We start from the raw sequence: 21,342 nt of genomic DNA, 5'->3' as shown, positions 1-21,342 counted from the left end.
CTAAGATTGTTAATTAGGTACCAAGCCAGCAACCTTCCCACAACAGGCAGTAAAACTATAACCCATAATCTGCTCTACTAGACAGAAGTTATTTGTATTTCTTCCCAATAAAAAGTACAAGTTAACGTGTAACTTCATACAATCTAGGTCCTAACCAAAAGTAAATGTAAGTTAAACAAAGGTACCACTCGTCAGAGAGGTAAATAGTCCCTTTATAGGCCTGTTCGACAATGCTTCAGTGTGATGAGGGAAAAACATTCTGTTGCCTTTTGCTTTCCTTCAAGTTTTGAAAAATGTCCTAACAGTGTTTTCTACTAACTTCTTGAAATAGCATAGTTTTTGTACTGTAGGAACAAAAATCACTACAAGTGGTAACTTCTCTGGTTCTCTTTAATAGACCGTACACGGAGACCAGACACCTGGACAGCAGTGCAGATGGAAGCCAGGTGGAGGATGAGCTGGAGAGTAGTGAGCAGAGGCTCTTTTGGCATGAAGATTCAAAGCCTGGAACATTAGTCTGAAGTGCAGTTGGACCTCCGGACCCCACGCTGCATTCTTACACTGGTGTGCCTTGCAACACATATTCGTCTTCCGAGGAAGCTGTCACTTTAGGACCCTGACGGCATCCAAGGCTGCCGAGACGACTCCCATTGTCCAAAAAGGAACTGCACACTAAGCCCCAAGAGCCCCTGAATGAGGACATGCCTTCCAACTCCAGGCACTAACCTGACACCAAGGAACCCCTGTCAAGAGAGGGCTCAGTTTGAAGCCCTTATCTGTAGCAAGCACTTTTGAGGGGAGTGGAAATTGTCAAAGGCAAACCTCTGAACTGTGAAGGTGCATTCAGGGAAGGTGTCCCATGGAAAGAAGGATGGGGGCAACTTCAGAGCACAATTCAGTGATGGCAGAAGGGGAGCCAGAAGCTCCTGAGTCACGGCTCACCCAACCAAGGTTGAAGTCGTGAGCTGGTGAAGAACGGCGTGCTTTTTCTACACAGACTTGGATGATTTAGACAGTATTGGAAAATTACTTGAAGAGAAGTCAGATTTTCATGAAGTTTTGAGTGAGTGTACATGTTTTTAAGTGTACATATTATAAAGAGTGATGTTTTCCATAAGCACCATCATGTGGGTTCTAAACGACTCACTGCTGTAGCATCCCGTACTATAACTTTATGGTAGCAGATTGGCAACAGTGAGGCAGCCCACTGAGTAAGGGACAGACTCTGCTGGGACTCTTCCAGGGTACCTTATCCCTGAGCTCCTACTTTCTTTCTCCATCTCTTGCATGATGAGCTGCTGCCCAGGCTGGTCACTCTCTGCCTTGGTTTCATCTAGTAGAGTTGGTGGGGAAAGCCGTCATAATCTTGATTTTGGAAAAGTATTTTAAGGTGGTACAAAAAGGGGCCTACAACAGTACAAAGCCACATCATTATAGATGCATTGTGTGCCTTACAATGGTGAGCATTAGAAAATTAAACCTATTTGTCTGGATTCCACAAGTAGTTGTGAGTCATCAAGTGACAAAAACAAGATTAGAATTAAAAGAAAAAAGACTCCAAGCTGCAGTGGATTGAATTATGAGGCTAACACTACCTCATACTTTCCTTGGAAGAACTAATGAGCTATGGTTTATTGTACAGTTTTGTTTTCTTGTTTGTTTTTTAGAACAAATGGTTTCCTTCTTCCGGATTGGTCTTTGTTGTCTTCACTGCTTCAAAATTCTATGAAAGGTGCTCCTTGCCCCACCCCCTTTTATACAGGTTTCTTGTTCATAGTATGAATAGAGAAGTTTCTGAACAACTTTTTTGAACACCGTTTTCTATCTGTATTCCAAAGCATGTAATATATACATAAGAATGATTTGTTAAACTGGTCCTTACTCATTTGTATCATTAGAAATGAAACTGAGGGGAAAATTTTGGAAAAAAGAAAGTCTCACGCAAAAAAAATAACTTATTCCTTTTGCATAATTTGTATAGCCTTCTAGAAACAGAAATACCCTTTTGCATATTCTTTTACTGTTCTGACTTTTTCAGACCTATTTTTTTATGTAGGTCAATAAACTAAAGGTGTGCTACTAAAAACGCATATGCATTCTTTTGTTTATGTGTAGGGTTCTATGACGCAGTCTGGAGGGCTCTTCATCAACTAGTGTGCTGGGTTAGATGTTAGATTTTTAGTTATAGAGGGTTGTCATACTTTATTGATTTCAAGATGGACTTCTTCGTATTTACATCTGAAGATAGGGTTCATCTTTTGCCTGGTGGCTGGTCCTGGTCAGCCTGGCAATGTTTTATCCTTTCTTGGTCATACATAAAATAAACCTGTGTCTCACAATAAAGTTGTTTTAGAATTGATGAATACAACAGTTTATTGCCTCCCTCTCTGAGGATGACTGATGAGGATTTTTAGGTTTCCTAATCTGGGATGTTATTTATAAGAAGTCATTCATCCTACGTTTGCAGACCAGCTTAAGGAACCTTTTAAAATTCAAGGAAACACTTCATTTAACATTGTTTTAATCCTGTCCAATGGAGAGAGTCAGGTGGGAATTGAGATACAGGGAGAACATGAATATTTCCCATACATGTACCTTGCATGCAAATAACCTTTCCCTGTTTGAAAAATGATAAGCTCAGGACTGCCAGTGTGGCTCAAAAGAGCAAATAGAACTTGGCTCCAAAAGAGGAGAAGAAGCCATACTCATGGAAGCCTAGCAGCTGCCCCATGACTGCCTATCTTTTTCAAAAACATCTTTCTATATAAATAGTATATTTATTAAAAACTTAAAAGTGGCACACACCTATAATCCCAGAATTCTAAGTGGCTGAGGCAGGAGGACTATAAGTTTCATTTTAGCCTGGACAAATTAGTAACTTAAAAAGATCTTGTCCTGAAATAAGGGCTAAGGCCCTTGCTCAGTGCAAAGGCCCTCAGTACAATCTCCAGGATTGCAAAAAAGGCAGATTATTAAATATATAAACAACCATTTTTAATTATAAATTATATTATACTTGTAAAACTTGTAAGTGCAAATAAGATCTATGAAAGATAAAAAAAAAAAAGCAATAATGCACTTACGAATCTAACCTTCACAGATAAAACAAATGTTCTATTTTGTTGTAAATGTTCTAATTTGTTGTATGTTAGTTTGGATTTTTTTTGTGCATTCAGTAGTGCTTTAATCTAGCATCATAGTACAAGTACAGTTGTACAGTATTTTCCCCCTAATATATCTTGGACTTCACTCTGTATCAGTACAGCGTGCAGCCTCAGAAAGATGTATGTTCTATAAGGTGGATTTTAAAATTGCCTCACTTTCTTTCATGTTTGTTTTTTCTATATTTGAGAAAAAAAAATCTTCAAAACTCTTCCTTTTATTCACAAAAGCTTAAATGTTAAAGGTAATAAAGACCCTGGGCTGTTTTTAACTATGTTTGGCCCATTCTTAAAACAAAAGTTCAGAGTAAGGAGTTTCCACAAATATTAATCCTTAAAAAGCTTTCACAGTTGGAATAATGACTTTCTTGAACCCAATACAAAAATTTAGACTCAATACAAAAACTTAGATTCTTTTTGTTCCTGCCGGTACTGGGATTTGAACCCAGGGCCTTTGCACTAAACTCCATCCTAAGCCTTTTTTTTAGGCAGGGTCTCACTAAGCCACTGTTTCCCATGCTGGGCTCGCCCTTGTGATCCTCCTGCCTCCACCTCCCAGCATGGTGGGAAAACAAGTGTGTTCCACCACACGCAGCTTGGATGATTGCCCATAGAATAAAGCTGTTTAAACTATGCATAGGAAAAAAACAATTTTAAAATTTCCAAGCCTCTGTGAATCTATGATTTTATAAGATGAAATAAACTGCATTATTAGGGAAGAAGTCAGAAAAGAAATAAATTCTAGATTATTAATCAAGACATGGAAATGCACATGTCTGCTTATTAGGTTCTGCAGACGTAGGACCACTCTGCCAAGCTGTGGTCTCTGACCTCTGATTCCATTTCTCCATTTCCCTCACACAAATTTGGGTGACCGAGTTTTCAGACTGCCTTGCAAAAGCAGTGAGCTGGAGCTCCCACTAAGGAGGAAGGGCCTTCACCCACGCTGGGCTTGGCAACCACACGGTTGGCTGGTGGTCCTTTGCAACCTTAGTTGGCGTGGAGACACTGTCCATTTCCAGACAGAAAAAAAGCCTTTTGACACTGAGTCAAGATGATAATGCAAAACTTAACTCATCTTCCAGTTCAAGGTTTGGTTGGCCCCTTACCCCCTGTTTTTGCTCCATTATCCCCTCCCTGGGGAGCCTCCATGTCTTCTCTCCTGCTGTTTATTCTCTATGTTCCCATCCTTGAGCCACTCCAGGGAAGAAAGAGTCAAGCATGTCCTGCCTCAAAAATGAGTTTGCGTTTGTTCAGTCCTAGCGTGAAATGTTCGAAGGTGTGCAAAAGGCCAGAGAGCAGAAATGCTCACGCGCACCACTCGTTCCATCATGCCTCAGGGCAACAGGGTGCAGAGTGCTACAGAATCTCCATTTCACAGATGAAGCGTCTGAGAATTGGCAAGGCCGAGTAACAGCCAAAGTTAGCAGGAACTTTTAAACTCCAAATCCTAAACTACTGCAGACTGAGCATTCCTAATCCAAACTGACACTTATTGAGTGTTAGTATGATGTCCCAAGTCAAAAATGCCAGAGCAGGAAGCTTTGTTGTTGCCTTCACACAGTTATTTACAAGTCTGTAAAATTACCTTCAGGGTGTATCTTTAAAATCTACATGAAATTTAAATGAATTTCATGTTTAGACTCAGGTCCTCTCCCAAATATATGATGTATATGGAGCTATAGCAAAAATCTAAAAAATTGTAAAAGTCTAAAATTTCTGGTCCCAGCTATTTCGGATAAGGGGTACTGAGCCTGCAATGCCCCTGTGAAGGACAGCTTTCCATGAACAACTTCTCTGAGCATGGCAAATATGCTTTTTAATGGATTCAGGAAGGGAGTAAGTGTGTGCCAGGCCAGCACTCCGAGTTTGCTATCACTTCAAGATAGAGGGCCTAATTTTCTTTCACTTACCAGCAGCAAATGGGCAGAGTCAGGCCTCCATACAAAGCTAAGTCAAGACAATCTCTAGCTGGGAGGTGCCTGGTCTCAAGTGGCTGCCCACCTGGCTGAATTATTTATTTATGGATGAGCTCATCTGTGGATCAAGTGCATTTCTTAAATTGTTTTCTGGTCAATAAAATGTCTTACCCCTGCAAATATACTTGTTATGATCACAGATAACCATAATGAGCTAAGTATTGATTAGTAGCACTGAAACTATCAATTGATCCTCCCCCATTTTTGATTGTTCAGGGACAGTATGATAACATGAAATATGACATTCTCTGCTACAGCACCGCTGAGAAGCTGCCTTGGGCTGCAGCTCTCTGATGCCTGCATTTGTGGGCTTTGCAAAGAAAAGTCTGAGATGCGTTTCCCAGGAGTCTGAGCCTGCCACCAGCATCCTTGAAATGCTGCCGCTTGTCTCAAAGATGATTCGGTGAATGAGTCAACTCCTGGCAAGAGAAAGTAGTAAATGCTATGAGCAAGGCTTGTGCTGGCAGTACTTATCTGCTCACTGTTCTTAACATTTAAAAAAAATTATATATTTGGTACAGGGTCTCGCTACACAGCTCGGACTTCATCCTCCTGTTTTCAGCTTCCTCAGCGCCAGGATTACAGTATGCACCACCATGCCCAATCTCAGAGGCCAGTTCAGTGAGCCCCAGGGTGGGGCTGGTGTGACCTATGGTGCCAGGGATTGAACCCTGGTCCCTGTGCTTGCCTATGCAGGCACTTAGCCACTGAGCTATCTCTCCAGCCCCACTGTCCTTAACATTTACACACACACACACACACACACACACACACACACATTCTCTCTATTCCCTTTGCTTCTAGTTATCACCATCCTTGGCAAGAATGGTGTCCCAGCACTGGAAGGAGGTTGGGAGTTGACCCAACTCCTGCATTTCAAATGATTTTCTTGAATACTTGTCGTTCATGAACTGCCCAAGCTTTACAAGGCCTGTGATTTTCATCTTTCCTGCACACTTCAGTGGGGTGTACGGAAGTGCTCTTTGAATTCGCTCACTGATTGGGGGGGTATAACCTGACTTTAGGGGATGCAGAATGTTAAGCATACTGTCATGTGTAAGATGGTTTCACACAACAGAGTTCTCCACCCACACTGCCCAGAGTAAGCCCTGGAGAAACTCTGGGGGCTGAGTCCATGGATGCTGTGTTTCTGTGCTTAAAACAGAGATTTTGATTTTGGAGAAAGAAAGAAGGGAAGGGGAGGATACAGTTGTTGATGAACGTCAGGAGAAATTGTAGGTGATTTTTAAAATCTGACACACATCAGGACATCAACTTGGGGTCAGTGAGCTGCTATCCCAGGCAGTGAAGGTGGAAAATGAGTGGACTGTGTTTCTACAAAGCTTACTGTCCAGGTAGGGGAAGCAGAAGTGAAGTACTGGAATAGCTTAGCAGGACTGCTAAGCCTTGGAAGCCAGCAGTACTGAGGGAGAATGAAAGGGGTGCGAGGGCATCTGGGATGGGAGGTTCCCTCTGAGGAGGGGATGCTTACCCTGACCTTGAGATTAGCTTGAGAAGATCCAATTAAGTAAAAAGAACATAGCCTCCATAGGGCTAAGAGACAGCAGAAGGCATCTGCTAAATCTGTTATGCACAAAAATGCTGGGCCACTTACAGAAACAAATGCACTGCGAGTCACAGCTGGGCTACATTCAAGAAATCTGGGTAAGACAAAGAAGGCTCTCAGCCTTGGACATGCACTGTAGTTCCAACAGTGGGTGGCACAATCATGAATCATCTCCTTTAAGCTCTCTACAACTGTGCAAGGGACAAGGTGTCCTCTGCAGATTAGGATGTAGAGAGGAAGATCACCACGCCTGTGGTTATGCGATTGCACAGTAGTGGGCAAAGCTATGTCCCTTTGCCTCCATGTCTCATATCCTTTAGGAGCCAGGACATTATACAAAAAGCAGTGGCTAAGCCAGGTATCCAAGTGCGTTCTTACAGGCCCAGCTACCCAGGAGGCTGCAGCAGAAGGATCATGAGAGCCCAGGAGTTCCAGTTCTCCTCCCACCCAACATGTTCACTGCACATCTGTCTTAAATAGAAACCAGTGAAAATGAAGAAGGAAAGGAGGAACAAGCAGAAGACTTTTCCTGGGAAAGCTGGAAGCCAGGTCAGTAGGACTGAAGAAGGACAGTGTAGGGAAGGTGGGCTTTCAACACGTGTAGTTCTGAGGTTTCTGATTGGTTCTCGACTCGATCCACCTTGACACAGGGGCTCTGTGCTGTGGCCCTTGCAGCCTGGCAGGAGGAAGGGCTGGGATGTTGTGGAACATACTCAGAAGATTCCTGATGGAGTGTGCAAGTGGCACAGCACCCTAGGCTCTTCCAGCACACATGCGCATGTACACACACACACACACACACACACACTGTCTCAAGGATACCAGTCCACATGGGGCCTTCTCCTCAACAGGTTTCCCAAGAGGATCAAAGACTGAAAAAACCAGGTGCAAAAGCTGTCATCAGGAGCCCCGGCTGCTCAGAGCTGGGCAGGGCGTTGCCAGCAGCCTTCCAATTACCCCACCACAAGCCTCTCAGGTAGTCGATGGTGGGTGCCTGGCCAGACAGCAGCATCATTATAAAGTAGAGGTTAGACGTACAGGCTTTGCAGTCAGGCAGACCTGGACACAGACTGCCAGCATGCGCAGTCTTGACCTCAGCCCTTGCTGGGTGCTATGAATGAGGGTCAGTGCCCAGACCTCCCTAGGCCACAGTAGCCTCTCCCCTCCCCCCAGGCATTAGGAATTGAACCCAGGGCCTTGGCACTGCATCCCATCCCCAGCCCCTCCCCACTTGGGACACAGGGTCTCACTTACTTGCTCAATGCCCTGAGCTGGGCTCAAACTTGGTATCCTCCTGCCTCACCCCGCAAGTGCTAGGATTACAGGGATGGTCCACCACTCCCAGTTTCAGTTTCCTCTTTAGTACTCATCTAACAAGGGCATTGTGTAGTTTATACAACATAGTACACGCAGCCAGTACAATATTAAACTTTTCCTTAGTAGTGGTTGTAGACAACTAACTTCCTAGAAGGAAAGAAAAGGTGATGAGTGATGAGCGCTGAACGTGATCTAGAAGGCTGACCTTTTGAGGATTTGCACTGCATCGGCTGAGCCACGGAAATGACAACATTGAAATAAAGTGTCATCGCCCCGAAGGCTGGTTCGCATCTCAGGCACTGCGATTGCTCAGGGTATATATTTTCCTTCTAGAATTCTCGCTGACAACTTGCCATTATTAATCCCAAACTGAAGCTCAGGGAGGTTAAGCTGCTTTCCCAAGTTTGCATCTAGAAGGTATGAAAAGCTGGATTCCAGGCTACACATGCAAAAGACAGGCTCGGTCCAAGAATTCCTGCTACTCTGCAGTCTGCCATGGCACTCGCGGGAAGCTCCTCCTACCCCTTCAGCCACAGCGCTCAGCGAGGCCAGGTGTAGGACCAGGCACACTCATCACTCCTGGGAGCAAGCCTCTCTTACCCTGGGTACGCCGCGCTCCCTAGCCTGGTTCTGGGCACAGCCCTGCTGCAAGCTTAAACTCGGGTACCTGCCCTTTCATGTGCACAAGGATGCAAATTAGCTAGCCAAACGCAGTGAGAAAACACGAGATGCCAGTTAAATTTGAAAAACAGTTCTCCCTGATAATTTTGTATAATTCAATTTTTGAAATTAAAACTTTTGACATCCTATGAAAAACGTATGCGGGACAGGAAGAAACAAAATCATTAAATAAAGAATATGTCTATAGATAAAGAACTCTGGGCAAACGTGTCTGCCAGGGCTCTGCCCAGGCCCAGGCTTGGAAAACCCTGGGGGACATAGGTGCCCTGCAGGGAGAGGTGTGTCCTACGGAGAGGAGACTCTGCCCAATCTCAGAGTCGTTCTTCAAGGCAGAACCCTGCCGGCTGATCCCGAGCGTGCATAAAATGTGTGGGAGCTCTGGAAGCGCAGGCCTCAGAAAATGCTTTTTTTCTCTCACTGTGTAGAACTCCAGAGGTTACAAAATTAGTTAACGGTGACCCCTAGAGGCCTTCCTGGGTTATTGCTGGCAGGAGTTTGTGACAGGACACCCACTCCGAACCGATGACCCCTCTGTTCAGTCAGTACTATCTCCACAAACAAGTTTCAGTAGCTCTGCACAAAACAAAAGAAGCTCAATTTCTAATTCCTACCAATTCTATTCACTAGATTTCGTTTTGGGGAATTGGTTTAAGTTTCAGAAAGTACCACTGTAAATACAAATAGAAATAATTGCAACATTACACAATTGTAAGTACTTCAGGAGTTTAACACAATGCCTGACTGGAATAAAGTAAGCCCATAAAAATGTTCATTGCCCTTCACAAGAGGGGGCCTGCAGCCAGCGCAACATTATACTTTTCCTAGGTGTTCCGTGTTGTGAACTACTAACTTCCTAGACGAAAGAAAAGGCAGCAAGTGATGGTGAGCATTAGACGTGACCAGGACGCTGATGCTTTTCCCTTTCATTGCTGAACAGAGCCCAGGGGTGTGCTACCACTGACCTACCACCTTCTGCCTCCCCCCGCCATTTTTATTTGGGAGATTTTTAGAGGGTTTTTTTTTTTTTTTTTTTTGGTATTGTTTTGTTTTTGAAGAAAAACAAAAACTACTCTAGGTAGTTCAAAGTGGCCTTGAACGATGTAGTCCAGGCTGGCCTTGAACTCCTACTTCTGCCTCTCAAGGATTGGGATTGCAGGGGTGTGCCACTCACCATACCCGGACATTTTTTATTTTTCTAATCAGGGCCTCACTGATTTCCCAAGCAGGTCTCAAAATTTCAATCCCAAGCAGCTGGGATTACAGGCATTTGTGCTTGGGCCTGGTTTGTTGTCATTATTCTTTTGTGTGTGAATGTGTATGCAGGGTGTGTGTGTGTGTGTGTGTGTGTGTGTGTGTGTGTACATGCACCCATGCACATGCAGTACTGGGGATTGAACCCAGGGCCTTCACGCTGAGCTACATCCCACCCTTTTTATTTTTAGGCAGGATTTCCTTCAGTGGTTAAGTTGCCAAGGCTGGGTTTCACCCTGCCAGCTACTGAGAAGCTGGGGCTCCAGGTGTGTGCCACTATGCCCAGCTTGCTGTCAGTTTTATTTCTAACGTGACACTACAAAGAAGCAGATTATGAAAGGACTAGTAATAATATTTAAGAGTATTAAATAATAAGCTAAAGTTTGAAAATTAAATATTAATATTTAGAGGTCATTGGATGACAAGGCGAAACCCTGAAGTAGCACCAGCAAATCCAGTTGTTGAAGTAAATAACAATGTAGTCTCGTGGGAAATCTAAATGCACACCCCCATCCATGACGAACATAATATACACATTTTATATGAAGATCCACGGGTGCTGCTGATCTTTTTCTCTGCTCAGACTCCAGCAAGGTTTGGCTCTGCCCTACCCTGCACTAAGACTGAGCTGCCAGAGGAGGCTGTCACTAGGCCGTTCTGCAGAAGGGAGCAGGAGTCCATTGGAGCCCACAGGTGCCCATGGGAGCCCACAGGAGCCCACGGGAGCCCATGGAAGCTGTGGGACACACTGCTTGGCACAGGAGGCCAAGCCCAAAAGCAATCTCAGATCGGCGTGACGCTGCCACTTGTGGCTTCTCACCGGGTCTCTCAGCTCCTTTGTAAGTGAGTCAGGCTTCTATCCTGGTGTAAATTTACTGGTGTTGTATGAAAGTTTACTGGTCCTGTTTATAAAAAAAAAAAAAATGCCCAATTATATTTGAATTTTAAATAAACAAGGGATGACCTCTAATGTGCGTATGTCTCCCGTGTGTCCTTTTTCTTATTCCACGATGTCCTACTCCACCCCCATCACCCAGGCAACCAAACACTTTAATAAACAGGGTTCATAGCTCCAAAACGGTATGGTTTTGCCAGACTGGACTTGTCATTTCCGTCTACTGAGCACCCATCAGACATAGCAAGTGGCTTTAATAGAGTAGCAAGGCCCAGGAAATGTTGAAAATAGCTTAGTATCTTAGACTTGGAAAATAAGCCTTACCAAAGCCTTTTCGTGGACCTTGAGGAGATACTTTGGTGGAAGAAATTACAAGCCTGAGTTGGAATCAAACAAAGAAAATGCTTGAAGAGGCTCTGTGCTGTGCTCTCACAAATGTTATTTGTTATTTTGTGATCTCCAGCTCCAGGCAACATAACTTATTTCCTTGACAGAACAATAAATACTCTGAACCCCAATGATTTTGCTTCCATTTGCAGCGCAATGAAAATGATGGAGCACATATGAAATTTGTTCTTTAAAAATACTAGTAATCATGATGCCCACTTGGAGCTGAAACATTAGAAAGTTTCAAGCCCTTGGAGCTCGGTAAATTAAACATATTGTCAGCAATTATTTCTTCTAAGAATGCTGCTGCCAGCAGGTAGAGAAGGGGGAAATATTTCAAGGGTAGCCTAAACATTAGCCACTATTTGAGAAAAATGCTAGGGATTAGATTTTTAATTACAGAAGATTAACACATTAAAGTAGGTTCAATGAACTTTAGGAAATTGTAGGATTTGAAAAGCCATTTCAATTGCTAGTTCATAGCTTATCTACCCAGAGAGATTTTTCCAGGATTCTCCAAATAACTATCTCTTCATACCCTGACTGATTTCAAGGTTACATGTGTGTGTGAGATTCCCACCTCTCACCAGACCCCTCCACTAGACAGACTGAGGGCTTAGAAACCAGGACCATGCTGTATTGAATATGTGTCCCTTTTTCTTTTCCTTTTCTTTTTTAAAATTTAATTTTTCTTTGTGACAGGTTCTTGCTATATAACCCATGCTGGCCTCAAATTCACAGCTACCCTCCTGCTCAGCCTCCCCAGCATTGGGATTATAGGTGTGTGCCATGGCGAGTGTTCATTTACTCTCAGGATCTCCAGCTAATTCCTTACCCAGCAAGTGCCATGGTCATTGTCTAGTATAGTTGTGCTGTGTTAGTTTGCTAGGGCGGCTGTGCACAAAGCACCATACGCCAAGTGACTTAAGAAAAACCCACTGCTGCACAGCCTGGGGGCTGAGATCAGGTGCTGGCAGGGCAAGGCCCATCTGAAACCAGGAGGGAGACCAGTTCCACACCCTCTCCTGGCTCCCACTGGCTGGCTGGCCATCACTGGCACTCCCAGCCCAGAACTGGGGGGCCAGTTGTGGGAAGCCCCAGCTCAGCCCCATCCAATCACAGTCTGCATGTATATAAAACTTTCTGTCGGTGCTGGAGCAGGCTAGCATCGGAGGGCTCACTCTGAGAGGGTCCTCATGTCAGCCTCGGGCGGGGGGATTTGTGAGGCACATTCTCTCCCCTGCCTTCCTTCACACAGGTGGACAGCAACTAGGCCTGGGTCTGCTGTATGGAGGAGGGAAGGCTTTTACTCTATTTTTCTTTTTCTTTTTCTTTTTTTTTTTTTTTTTTTGCAGTAGCAGGGATCGAATCCAGGGACACTAGGTTCAACCACTGAACTACATCCCAAACTCTTCTGGGCTTTTTGAAACATGTAGCTGTGTGTACCTGAAAGCATGGGGAATTTTTAAAAAGAGGTATTTATCTCCCATCTCTACAGTGAACCAACTAAGTTAGAACAGCTGAGGGTGAATCCAGCTATTTTTTAAAGTCCCTCAGGGACAATAATGTGCTCTGGGAGGTATAAGGACCATGGAGCTGGCTAAACACTGAGCTATATCCCTAGCCTCCCACCTCTTGAAGTCAATTGTGCACAGGGGCTCTGGAGACAGGCAGTGTGTTTCCAAGCCTGCCCTAATACCTACCAGCCCTGTGGCCTCAGGAAGTTCACTGTGTCTTCCTTCATTTCAAAGACTGATGTGCAGAATAAAGTAGACTCTAAAATGCACAGCACAGCTACCAGCTAATGAAAGATACTTATTACATAATAGTGGTGGTGGTAAGTTTGCTAATTTATGACCTGACCTCCCTGATTGTAATGGGTGGATAGATGGATGGATGGATGGATGGATGGATGGATGGATGGATGGATGGATACAGGTATGGATGCTGGCCCAGAATGGCAATCACATGCAGTCTAAGGACTCTGAAGATGGGAAGTGAAAACCTCAGAGACTAAAGGGTGACCAAGGAGCAGTGTTTGCACCATGCTACTCAAATTGCTATCAGAGGACCAGGGAATCCACATCATGTGGGAAGTTGTTAGAGGATACACCAACTCAGCCCTCCCCCACCCCCTGCCACCCAAGTGGTGCAAGGATGCACATCCTCGTGAAGATGTCCAGGTGACTGGTGATCCCATCGCAGCTGCAGGCACGCATAAGCGAGATCTGCTGTCTTCTTGAAGGAAACTCATTGTTATGTGCGCATGATCATCTGTGCACGTACAGATTCAGATTTTATCAAATACTCTTGTGGTGGATTAACTTAAAACACCCAGCTGAACTGAGTTGGTGTGGTGCTGGGAGTGGAAGGTCCACCTAGGATTGTTACCAACAGCATAAATGAACTGGAGGACACAAGAAAAAGGAAAAAAAAATGTCACAGGACTGTCCTTCTACAATGTTGTGTATGGTTAGAGTTCTAAATTTCTATGTAAAAATATGTTTTTATTTCTATTTAAAAATTTTTTTTCTTCATATTCTGAAAGGACTTAAAGTTCAACACATCAATACTTGATGGAAAATTCCTGTTCCACATTATGCCTAAGATGTTTGATATTTAGACAGGGTGAACTGAAGTACATATGTTACAGGGTAATAATAAGCTTCTCTTCTGGAGTGCTAACAACCTAAGTTTGCAGATCAAAAATTGGAGAAAAGGAAGGGCTTCAAGGTCAGCCAACATTTTGGCCCTAGTCTTTCAAGGTCAGTGAAGACTCAGGACATAGGAGAACCTGTACGGTAACATCATGTAACTCAGTTGTGATTCAAATTTTCTGATCAAGGAGATTATGGAGCCACAGAGGAATGTGATCAATGATGCAGAATGTGCCAAAGGAGAGTCACATGGAGAGAAAACTTTCTCTCAGGCTTTCACAGAGAGCAAATTGGTCAAGCAATGGCCGTGACTTATCCACACGGGTGACACTAACAAAGGATCTACAAAGTGCGGTACAGGGTTACAGGATAAATCCTGAGGGTACTTGACTGACCTTATCAGACGCAAAAGTTACATTTCTTATTATATAGGTCTTGCTTTATCTTGGTCTTAACCATCCAGCAGAAAAGTATAAAAACAAGGTATATAAAGTAAAACCATAGTAATATGCTGAGGTGTAAAAGGCTCTAGTCAACAACTTCTGCGGATAACCCACTATTATTGTGGACTGTTGGACTGTGTTGAATTATTTTGCTGAATGCAAGCACCTATAGTATTTAGATGCCAATAGAATACCCATCTCTGACAGGACTAAACAGAAAAAAAGGGATACAAAGGAAGGACCATTTTGTATTTGTATACACAGAATAGTTGGGATAGATATAAGCTACTTTTGCTTAATTCAATGAGAAGAAAGATTTTTAGTAATAGTGTTTGGACAGGATATCCTGTCTGATTCTTGTACTATGGATAACCACTAAGAAGATAACATTGTACAATGTATTAATTACTGAAAATGTCCTATTAATCAGCTTTGAAACTGTCTCATTGATATTCATTTCTTAATAAAACAAAATAGAAAAAAAAGGAAAAAAAACTGGAGGGGAAGATTACTTATTCTCCCAAAGAAGCTTGTCATGTTGGTTCTCCTGATAGGAACTCAACTGTTGCTATTTTCAGAGAAGCTTAGGTCCTTGAAGCTTAGGTCCTTTTGAGGGGAGCCCTGGTCTTTACCTAGAGTGTTGCTTCCTGGCTCCCGATCCTCCATCCCACTGGTGCAGACTTTCTAGCATCCACCACTGGCCTTTGGGCCTCATACCTATGATGAGGCTCTGGGCCTCCAGATAAACGCATGCAGGATGTTGCCATGGCGCCCAGGCCCTCCGCTAGATTCTCTAGGCCTCTAATGCACGGGCAGATCTTCCATGCTTTTTTGAATTTGACTCCTTGGGTGATTATAAAATAATCCCATAAATTATGTGTCCTACACTAAATCTTTTTCCATATAAACCCTGACTACAGCAGCCCTTGATTAAACTCACTTTACTGAGTTTCTGCTATTTGCAAATCTCAAGTAGACTGTAGCACAATGACACTCACCTCTCAACAAGCTCCCCATGGCCACACTCTATTTTCTTCCCCCTTGACAAACTCTTGTCTTCTTTCTCCCAACAGCTGAGTGCCACATTTTGCCATCTTGTAACAGCCATCAGGTTTGGCAGGTTTCAATACACCACATATGTCCATGATCATAAAACGTTTAGATTTCCCACCCACCATAAAGCATTCAGGACTCTATCTAATAGAGAACAGGGCGGCAAAGTGCCAAAGCCATTGGCTCAAGGCATTGAACACACCACTAGTATATGCCTTCTAGTCCTCTATTCCCAAGATATTGCCATTCCCAAGTCAGACCTCTGCTGAAAAATGGCCCCCACGCTGAGACACAGCTCAGTGATGTCACATACGTGTAGCCTGCATGGCCCAAGGTTCACTTCACTACCCCCCACAAAAAAAAAGTTTTCATGCTATAGCACAGATAGTCCCTGCAATTTTAAACTGAGTACAACAAGCCAGACACAAAAAACAAATATGTTTTATAATTCCACTTATCTGAAATAGCTAGAATAGGAAAATTCAAAGAGAGAAAGTAAATTAGAAGCTGCTGTGGCTGGGGATGAGGGGAAGATTAGAAATTAATTCTTAATAGTTAGAATTTCTAAAGGGCTGGCCAGATAGCTCAATGGACTAAAGTGCCTACTTAGACAGAGTGCAGTGACCAGGGTTCAATCCCTGGCATGCCATGCAGCCCTACCCCTGGGGCATGCTGAGACCACAATTGAGACTGAGTGTGGTGGCGCACACCTGTAATCACAGCGCTTGGGAGGCTGAACACAGGAGAATCACTATGACTCCAATCTGCAGAGTGAGACCCTGTAGACTCTGTCCTAAATACAGGGGGGAAAAAAAGAAAAGAGAAAAGAAAAGAGAAATGGAGAAACATGGTTCTCTCTGGTCCAGGTCACCAGGTCCGAATGCCTGAGGTCATCACACGCATGCTGATCTTCCTGCGTAACCTCTTGGGACTTCGGTCGGCTGACTCAGCACTCTCCTCACACTCCTCTCTCCTGCAGCAGCGCAAGGATGCCCAACACATTGGACATCAATTTCTCTTTCTTTGGCTTTTCTTCATTTATCAAATGTTTATTACTTATGAGGTACAATAAAAAACTACAATGAATGTTTAAATTGAAAACAAATTTATTAACATAAAATATACATTACATTAATCCATCTTCTTACTTTCCCTCCCTGGAAATACATTTATCCCATGCCACTTCCTGAAACAGTTCTGGAAGTCATCTTTGTTGTCTTTTTGAGGTATGATAATAAAATAACGAACATTGATGTCGAATGCCATCCAGCAGAAAGGCAGGCTTTTTTTTTCTTTTTTAATTTTATTTATTTGTGTGTGTGTGTGTGTGTGTGTGTGGCCAGCACAGCCCACCAAGGGGCGGGGCTGACTGGTATGTGGTGCTGGGGGATTGAACTGTGGTCCCTGTGCTTTGCTAAGCTTGTTCTAAGTAGGTGCTTTAGACCACTGAGCCACCTCACCAGCCCAGAAAGGCAGGCTTTAAAACATTATACTGTGCCTTTCTCCACCTTATTCACCCCATCAGGCACTATGTGGCTTCAGGGTCTTCCCCAAAGTCAGCAATGTTTTTGAATTGATTCAGGACACTGAAGGAGCCACGGCAGCACAGCTGAAGACACTCACGAAGGAGCCCTTCCAGAACTGCTTCAGAAAGCAACAAGAATGATGGGATACATGTGAGTGAAGTGAGGGAAGTATTTGGAGGAGGATCAATGGTAATGAGATTTTTACTGTAATTTTTTTTTCTTTTGCCATTTAACCAGACTGTAGGGGAAATATTTCAGGGGAAACAAATGGGATCTCATTTTATTCAAAAGCTTCTACACAGCAAGAGAAATCAACAGAGTTTGAGTGGGGGAAAAACTTTTGCCAGCTGTTTAGACAAAGCACTAACATCAAGAATATATAGAGAACTCTAAATTACAACGCCCCTCAGATTCAAAAATGGGCCTTTACAATAGACATTTCTCAGATGAAGAAGTGAAAATGGCAAATAAATATATGAAAAATGTTCAACATCACCGGCCATTTGAAAAATGCAAATTAAAATAATTCTGAGGTTCATCTCACTCCAGAATGGCAATTATCAAGAAATCAACCAATAACAAATGTTGGCAGGGCTGTGGGGAAAAAGAAATCCTTCTTTACTGTTGGTCGGAGTACAGACCAGTGCAACCAGTATGGAAAACAGCATGGGGATTCTTTTTTTTTTCCCCCATAATTTTATTGAGAAACAAATAGCAATGAGACAGTTTCAAACCAAATTGATAGGACAGTTTCAATAATTAACACATTGCTAGTGGTTAATTGCTGTACAAGATGCAGACTTGATATCCTATTTACAAACACCATTAGAACAAATCCCTCTATTCATTAAGAGAGTGTAACTATCTATCTATCCTAACCACTTTGAATACACAGATACAAAATGGACATTCATCTGTATCCTCTTTTTTTGTTAAGTTCCATCATTTAAATACTATAGGTGTGTAAACTCAGCAAAATATTCTAAAAGTGTTCAGTAGTCCATAATAGTATTGGGTCTTCCGCTTGACTGGCAATGTCAGAAATTGTTGACCTGAGTCCCCTACAGCTCAACATAACACCATGGCTTTACTTCTTATACTTCGTTTTTATACTTTTCTGCTGGATGGTTAAGACCAAGGTAAAGAAAGACCTATGCAACAAGAGTTGTAGCTTTTGGGTCCGATAAGGTCAGTGAAATCCCCTCACGATTTATCCTGAGATCCTGTACCTCAGATTGTAGAACCTTTGTCAGTGTCAGCCATGTGGATAAATCATGGCCATTGCTTGGCCAGTGTGCTCTCTGTGAAAACCTGAGAGAATATTTTCTCTCCATGTGACTCTCCTTAGGCACACTCTACATCATCGATCACTTTCCTCTTTGGCCCCATAATCTCCTTGATCAGAAAATTTGGGACACTACCGAGGTACATGACATTACAGTACAAGTTCTCATATGTCCTGAGTCTTAATTGACCTTGGAAGGCTAGGGCCAAAATGTTGGCTTTCCTTGTGGCCCTCCTTTTTCTCTAATTTTGGTCTGCACACTTAGGTTGTTAACCATCCAGAAGACAAGCTTATTGTTATTACCATACCACCTAGGCTGTTAAGCTTAACCTCACTATCTGTATGAATATCAAACATCTTAGGCATAACATGGAACAGATATTTTTCATCAAGTATTGATATGTTGAGCTTTAAGTCCCTACAGAATATGATGAAAAACATTTAAAAATTAGAATATATTTTTTAAAAATAGGCATAAAGAATTATATAGTTCTTATGTTTACGCATAAGTCCAAAAATCTAACCATATACAACCTTGAAGCAGGACAGTCCCACAATATTCCTTTTCCTATCTCTTGCCTTCATAGCATGGGGATTCTTTAAAAAAATAAAACTAGAGGTTCCTTTGACCCAGAATTACCCTTCTTGATATCTTCCCAAATACCACTGATGTATGCACACACATGATTATAGCAGCCCAATTTGTAATAGCTAAATCTTGGAAACAGCCCAAATGCCCATCAGCTGATGAATGGATAAAGAAGATGCAGGGGGGGGGGGTTTTATACAGGGGAATATTACATGGCCATGAAGAATAAATTTGAGGCATCTATAGGTAAATGGATGGACCTTGAGACCATACTCTTAAGTGAAATAAATTGAACACACATGGGTAAATGTTACATTGATTTTCTGGCATGAGAAATCGAAAGTATAAATAAGGACAGAACACATACTAGATGTTATGACATAGGAAGAAAATGCTCAGTTGGGAAAGGGAACTAGGGAGGGGAAAGAGGACAGAAAGGAAGGGGGAAAAAGAGAAAAAAGAGAGAAATGGAAACAAAACTTTTGTAAAAGAGGAGGGGAAGAGGCTTGAAAGGAAAGAGAATAAGGGATTGGGAAAAGAAGAAAAAAGTCATGTACAGATACAAAGTCCTTATGATAAAAGTGATCATTGTGTATTTAAAAGGTACCAATAAACTTCATTAACACAAATAAATATAAAATCTCAAATTAGATAAGAAGACCTTTTTCTACAATTTAAATATTCACTGTATTTTTTAGTCATACTTCGTAAGTGTGCAGACCAATGGCAACATCGCAAAGCTTGTTTCCCTGCAGGACTGGCCCAGGGCTTGGTCAGTTAACCTAGGTAATTGTGGCATCGTATAAGGTGATCTGATCAGAAACTGATAGGAGACTGGACGTGGGTAAGCAGCGCAGGTACAGGTCATGGTGGCATGCAGAAAGGCTTCCTGTAGGAAGTGATCACCGACTGTGTGTGATTGCTCTTACCACGTTACATTTAAAAAGAAGCAGAAGCAGATATATTACTTCCGTCATCCTCCTCCTCCTCTGCTGCTCCTTATCACCAAGTATCAGGGGTGTTAGGTGTCTGCTATATAAGAGCAGAGTTGGCAGAGAGCTGTTAATGGCATTAGAGAGGCTCCTGGCCAGGCCCCATCGCTGTGTGAAAGTCTCAAAATCAGAAAGGAAGGAAACACTGGGACTAGAAAGCAACATGCACAAGGTGCTTGGCCCGTGTACTTTCGTTTTTCTTCTTTTGGGGGGCTGGAAGAGGGTATTTGGAAATTAAACAAGTTAAATTTGGGAAATGGAGAAAGGTCTCTGCTTATGCAAACATCCCCCTGAGCCACATTCAGAGCAAAACTCAAGAAATGTGGCTGCTGCTATGTGGAGGCTGTGTGCTATGGTGGGGGTGCTGGTTGGGACCACCTCGCCCTCCAGCCTCTTTAGGAGTAATGCTAATAGACCTCACTGTCGGTAAGCCATAGCGCTGTAGGCTCCCCACCTGCTCACTCTCACATGTCCATGCAGGAGGTCCCGCATTATTCCCATTGTCTAGATAAATGAACAGATGTTTACTGGGTGACACGACTAAGGTCATTTTCACCCTCTTTCTACTCAGAATGAGGAAGCTAATTTGTTACAAAAAAAATAGATACAGCATGTGCGTGTCTAGTACCTAACAGAGGAGATGATCTGTGTTTGCTGATTCTTCTCCCTGGGATTAAAGCCACTGGGCCACTTTAGAAATGAGCCCTGTCTCTAATGAACCCCTTTGGTTACTTAAGAAACCAATATCCTTTGGCTAAAGTCCAAGTTGGAAAAGCCTTGTGAAACTTGTGTTTACTAAGCTAAAATTTCTGGTTCTCACTAATACAAGCACCTTGATAACTAAATGGCAAGATATAGACAGCCAAATGGTAATTTATAAATCAAGCTAGACAGGCAGTAGAAGGCCAGCTTTTCAAGAGCTCTTGGCTTGACATTTATTTACTGAGCATCTGGCACGGTCTCAGCAGAGGAATAAGGTTTAGGTTGGAGATCTACCAAGGATCACAAGGGATACAAAATCTAACTCAGTATCCCTTTTGGGGCAGTATCATAAGTCACCATGGCATAGACTAGCAAGGGAATCAGACTCTGAAGCAGAAATAAAATAGCTCCCAATTTGGAGTCTCTAGATTCTGCTCTACATTATATTTTTAACAAGTAGAAGAATGGCTCAAATCTAGCTCTCTGCCCTTAGTCTTTCATTAGTAATTTATGAATTAATAAAACAATAAGTATCCCTTCTTTTCACATAATCTTTAAAAAGACTACATAGGTTCATCAAATTAAATAGAACAATATTTGGACATTTTTCAACAATCGTTTTCTAGCAGACTGTTCTTGAATATAAACAAAGTCACTCAACAAATAGTTCCCAATGGCACTAATAACGTTTCATAATTGCAAGTTCTAGAGTTCGTTGTGAGAGCCCTGGGCTCTGTGGTCTTAGAACATCTATCTGTGGTATATTCTTCCATGCTACAGGAAAAGCTAAATGTTCAAATCTGCAAGGAACTAGCACATGATCTATTCTACTCTAAGATACAAATGTTGGGAAAAAT

The 21,342-nt window shown here is 42.7% G+C and overlaps 1 protein-coding gene across 6 annotated transcripts in view; it reads left to right on the top strand.

The window, feature by feature from the left end:
- Window positions 1-1,553, top strand: part of Frmd4b (FERM domain containing 4B) — a 358,125-nt gene extending 356,572 nt beyond the window's left edge. For all 6 annotated transcript variants that reach the window (XM_023713303.1, XM_023713301.1, XM_023713300.1 and 3 more), the window contains one exon: window positions 398-1,553. In XM_023713303.1, the coding sequence (XP_023569071.1) occupies window positions 398-521 (124 nt within the window). In that variant the 3' untranslated portion in view covers window positions 522-1,553. The remainder of the gene's footprint in view (window positions 1-397) is intronic.
- The last annotated feature ends 19,789 nt before the right edge of the window (window positions 1,554-21,342 follow it).

The sequence above is a fragment of the Octodon degus genome, unplaced genomic scaffold (genome assembly GCF_000260255.1).
Source record: "Octodon degus isolate 3935 unplaced genomic scaffold, OctDeg1.0 scaffold00030, whole genome shotgun sequence".
Classification (NCBI taxonomy): Eukaryota; Metazoa; Chordata; class Mammalia; order Rodentia; family Octodontidae; genus Octodon; species Octodon degus.
The sequence above is the reverse complement of the archived record's forward strand: the minus strand, read 5'-3'. Positions and strand labels throughout refer to the sequence as shown.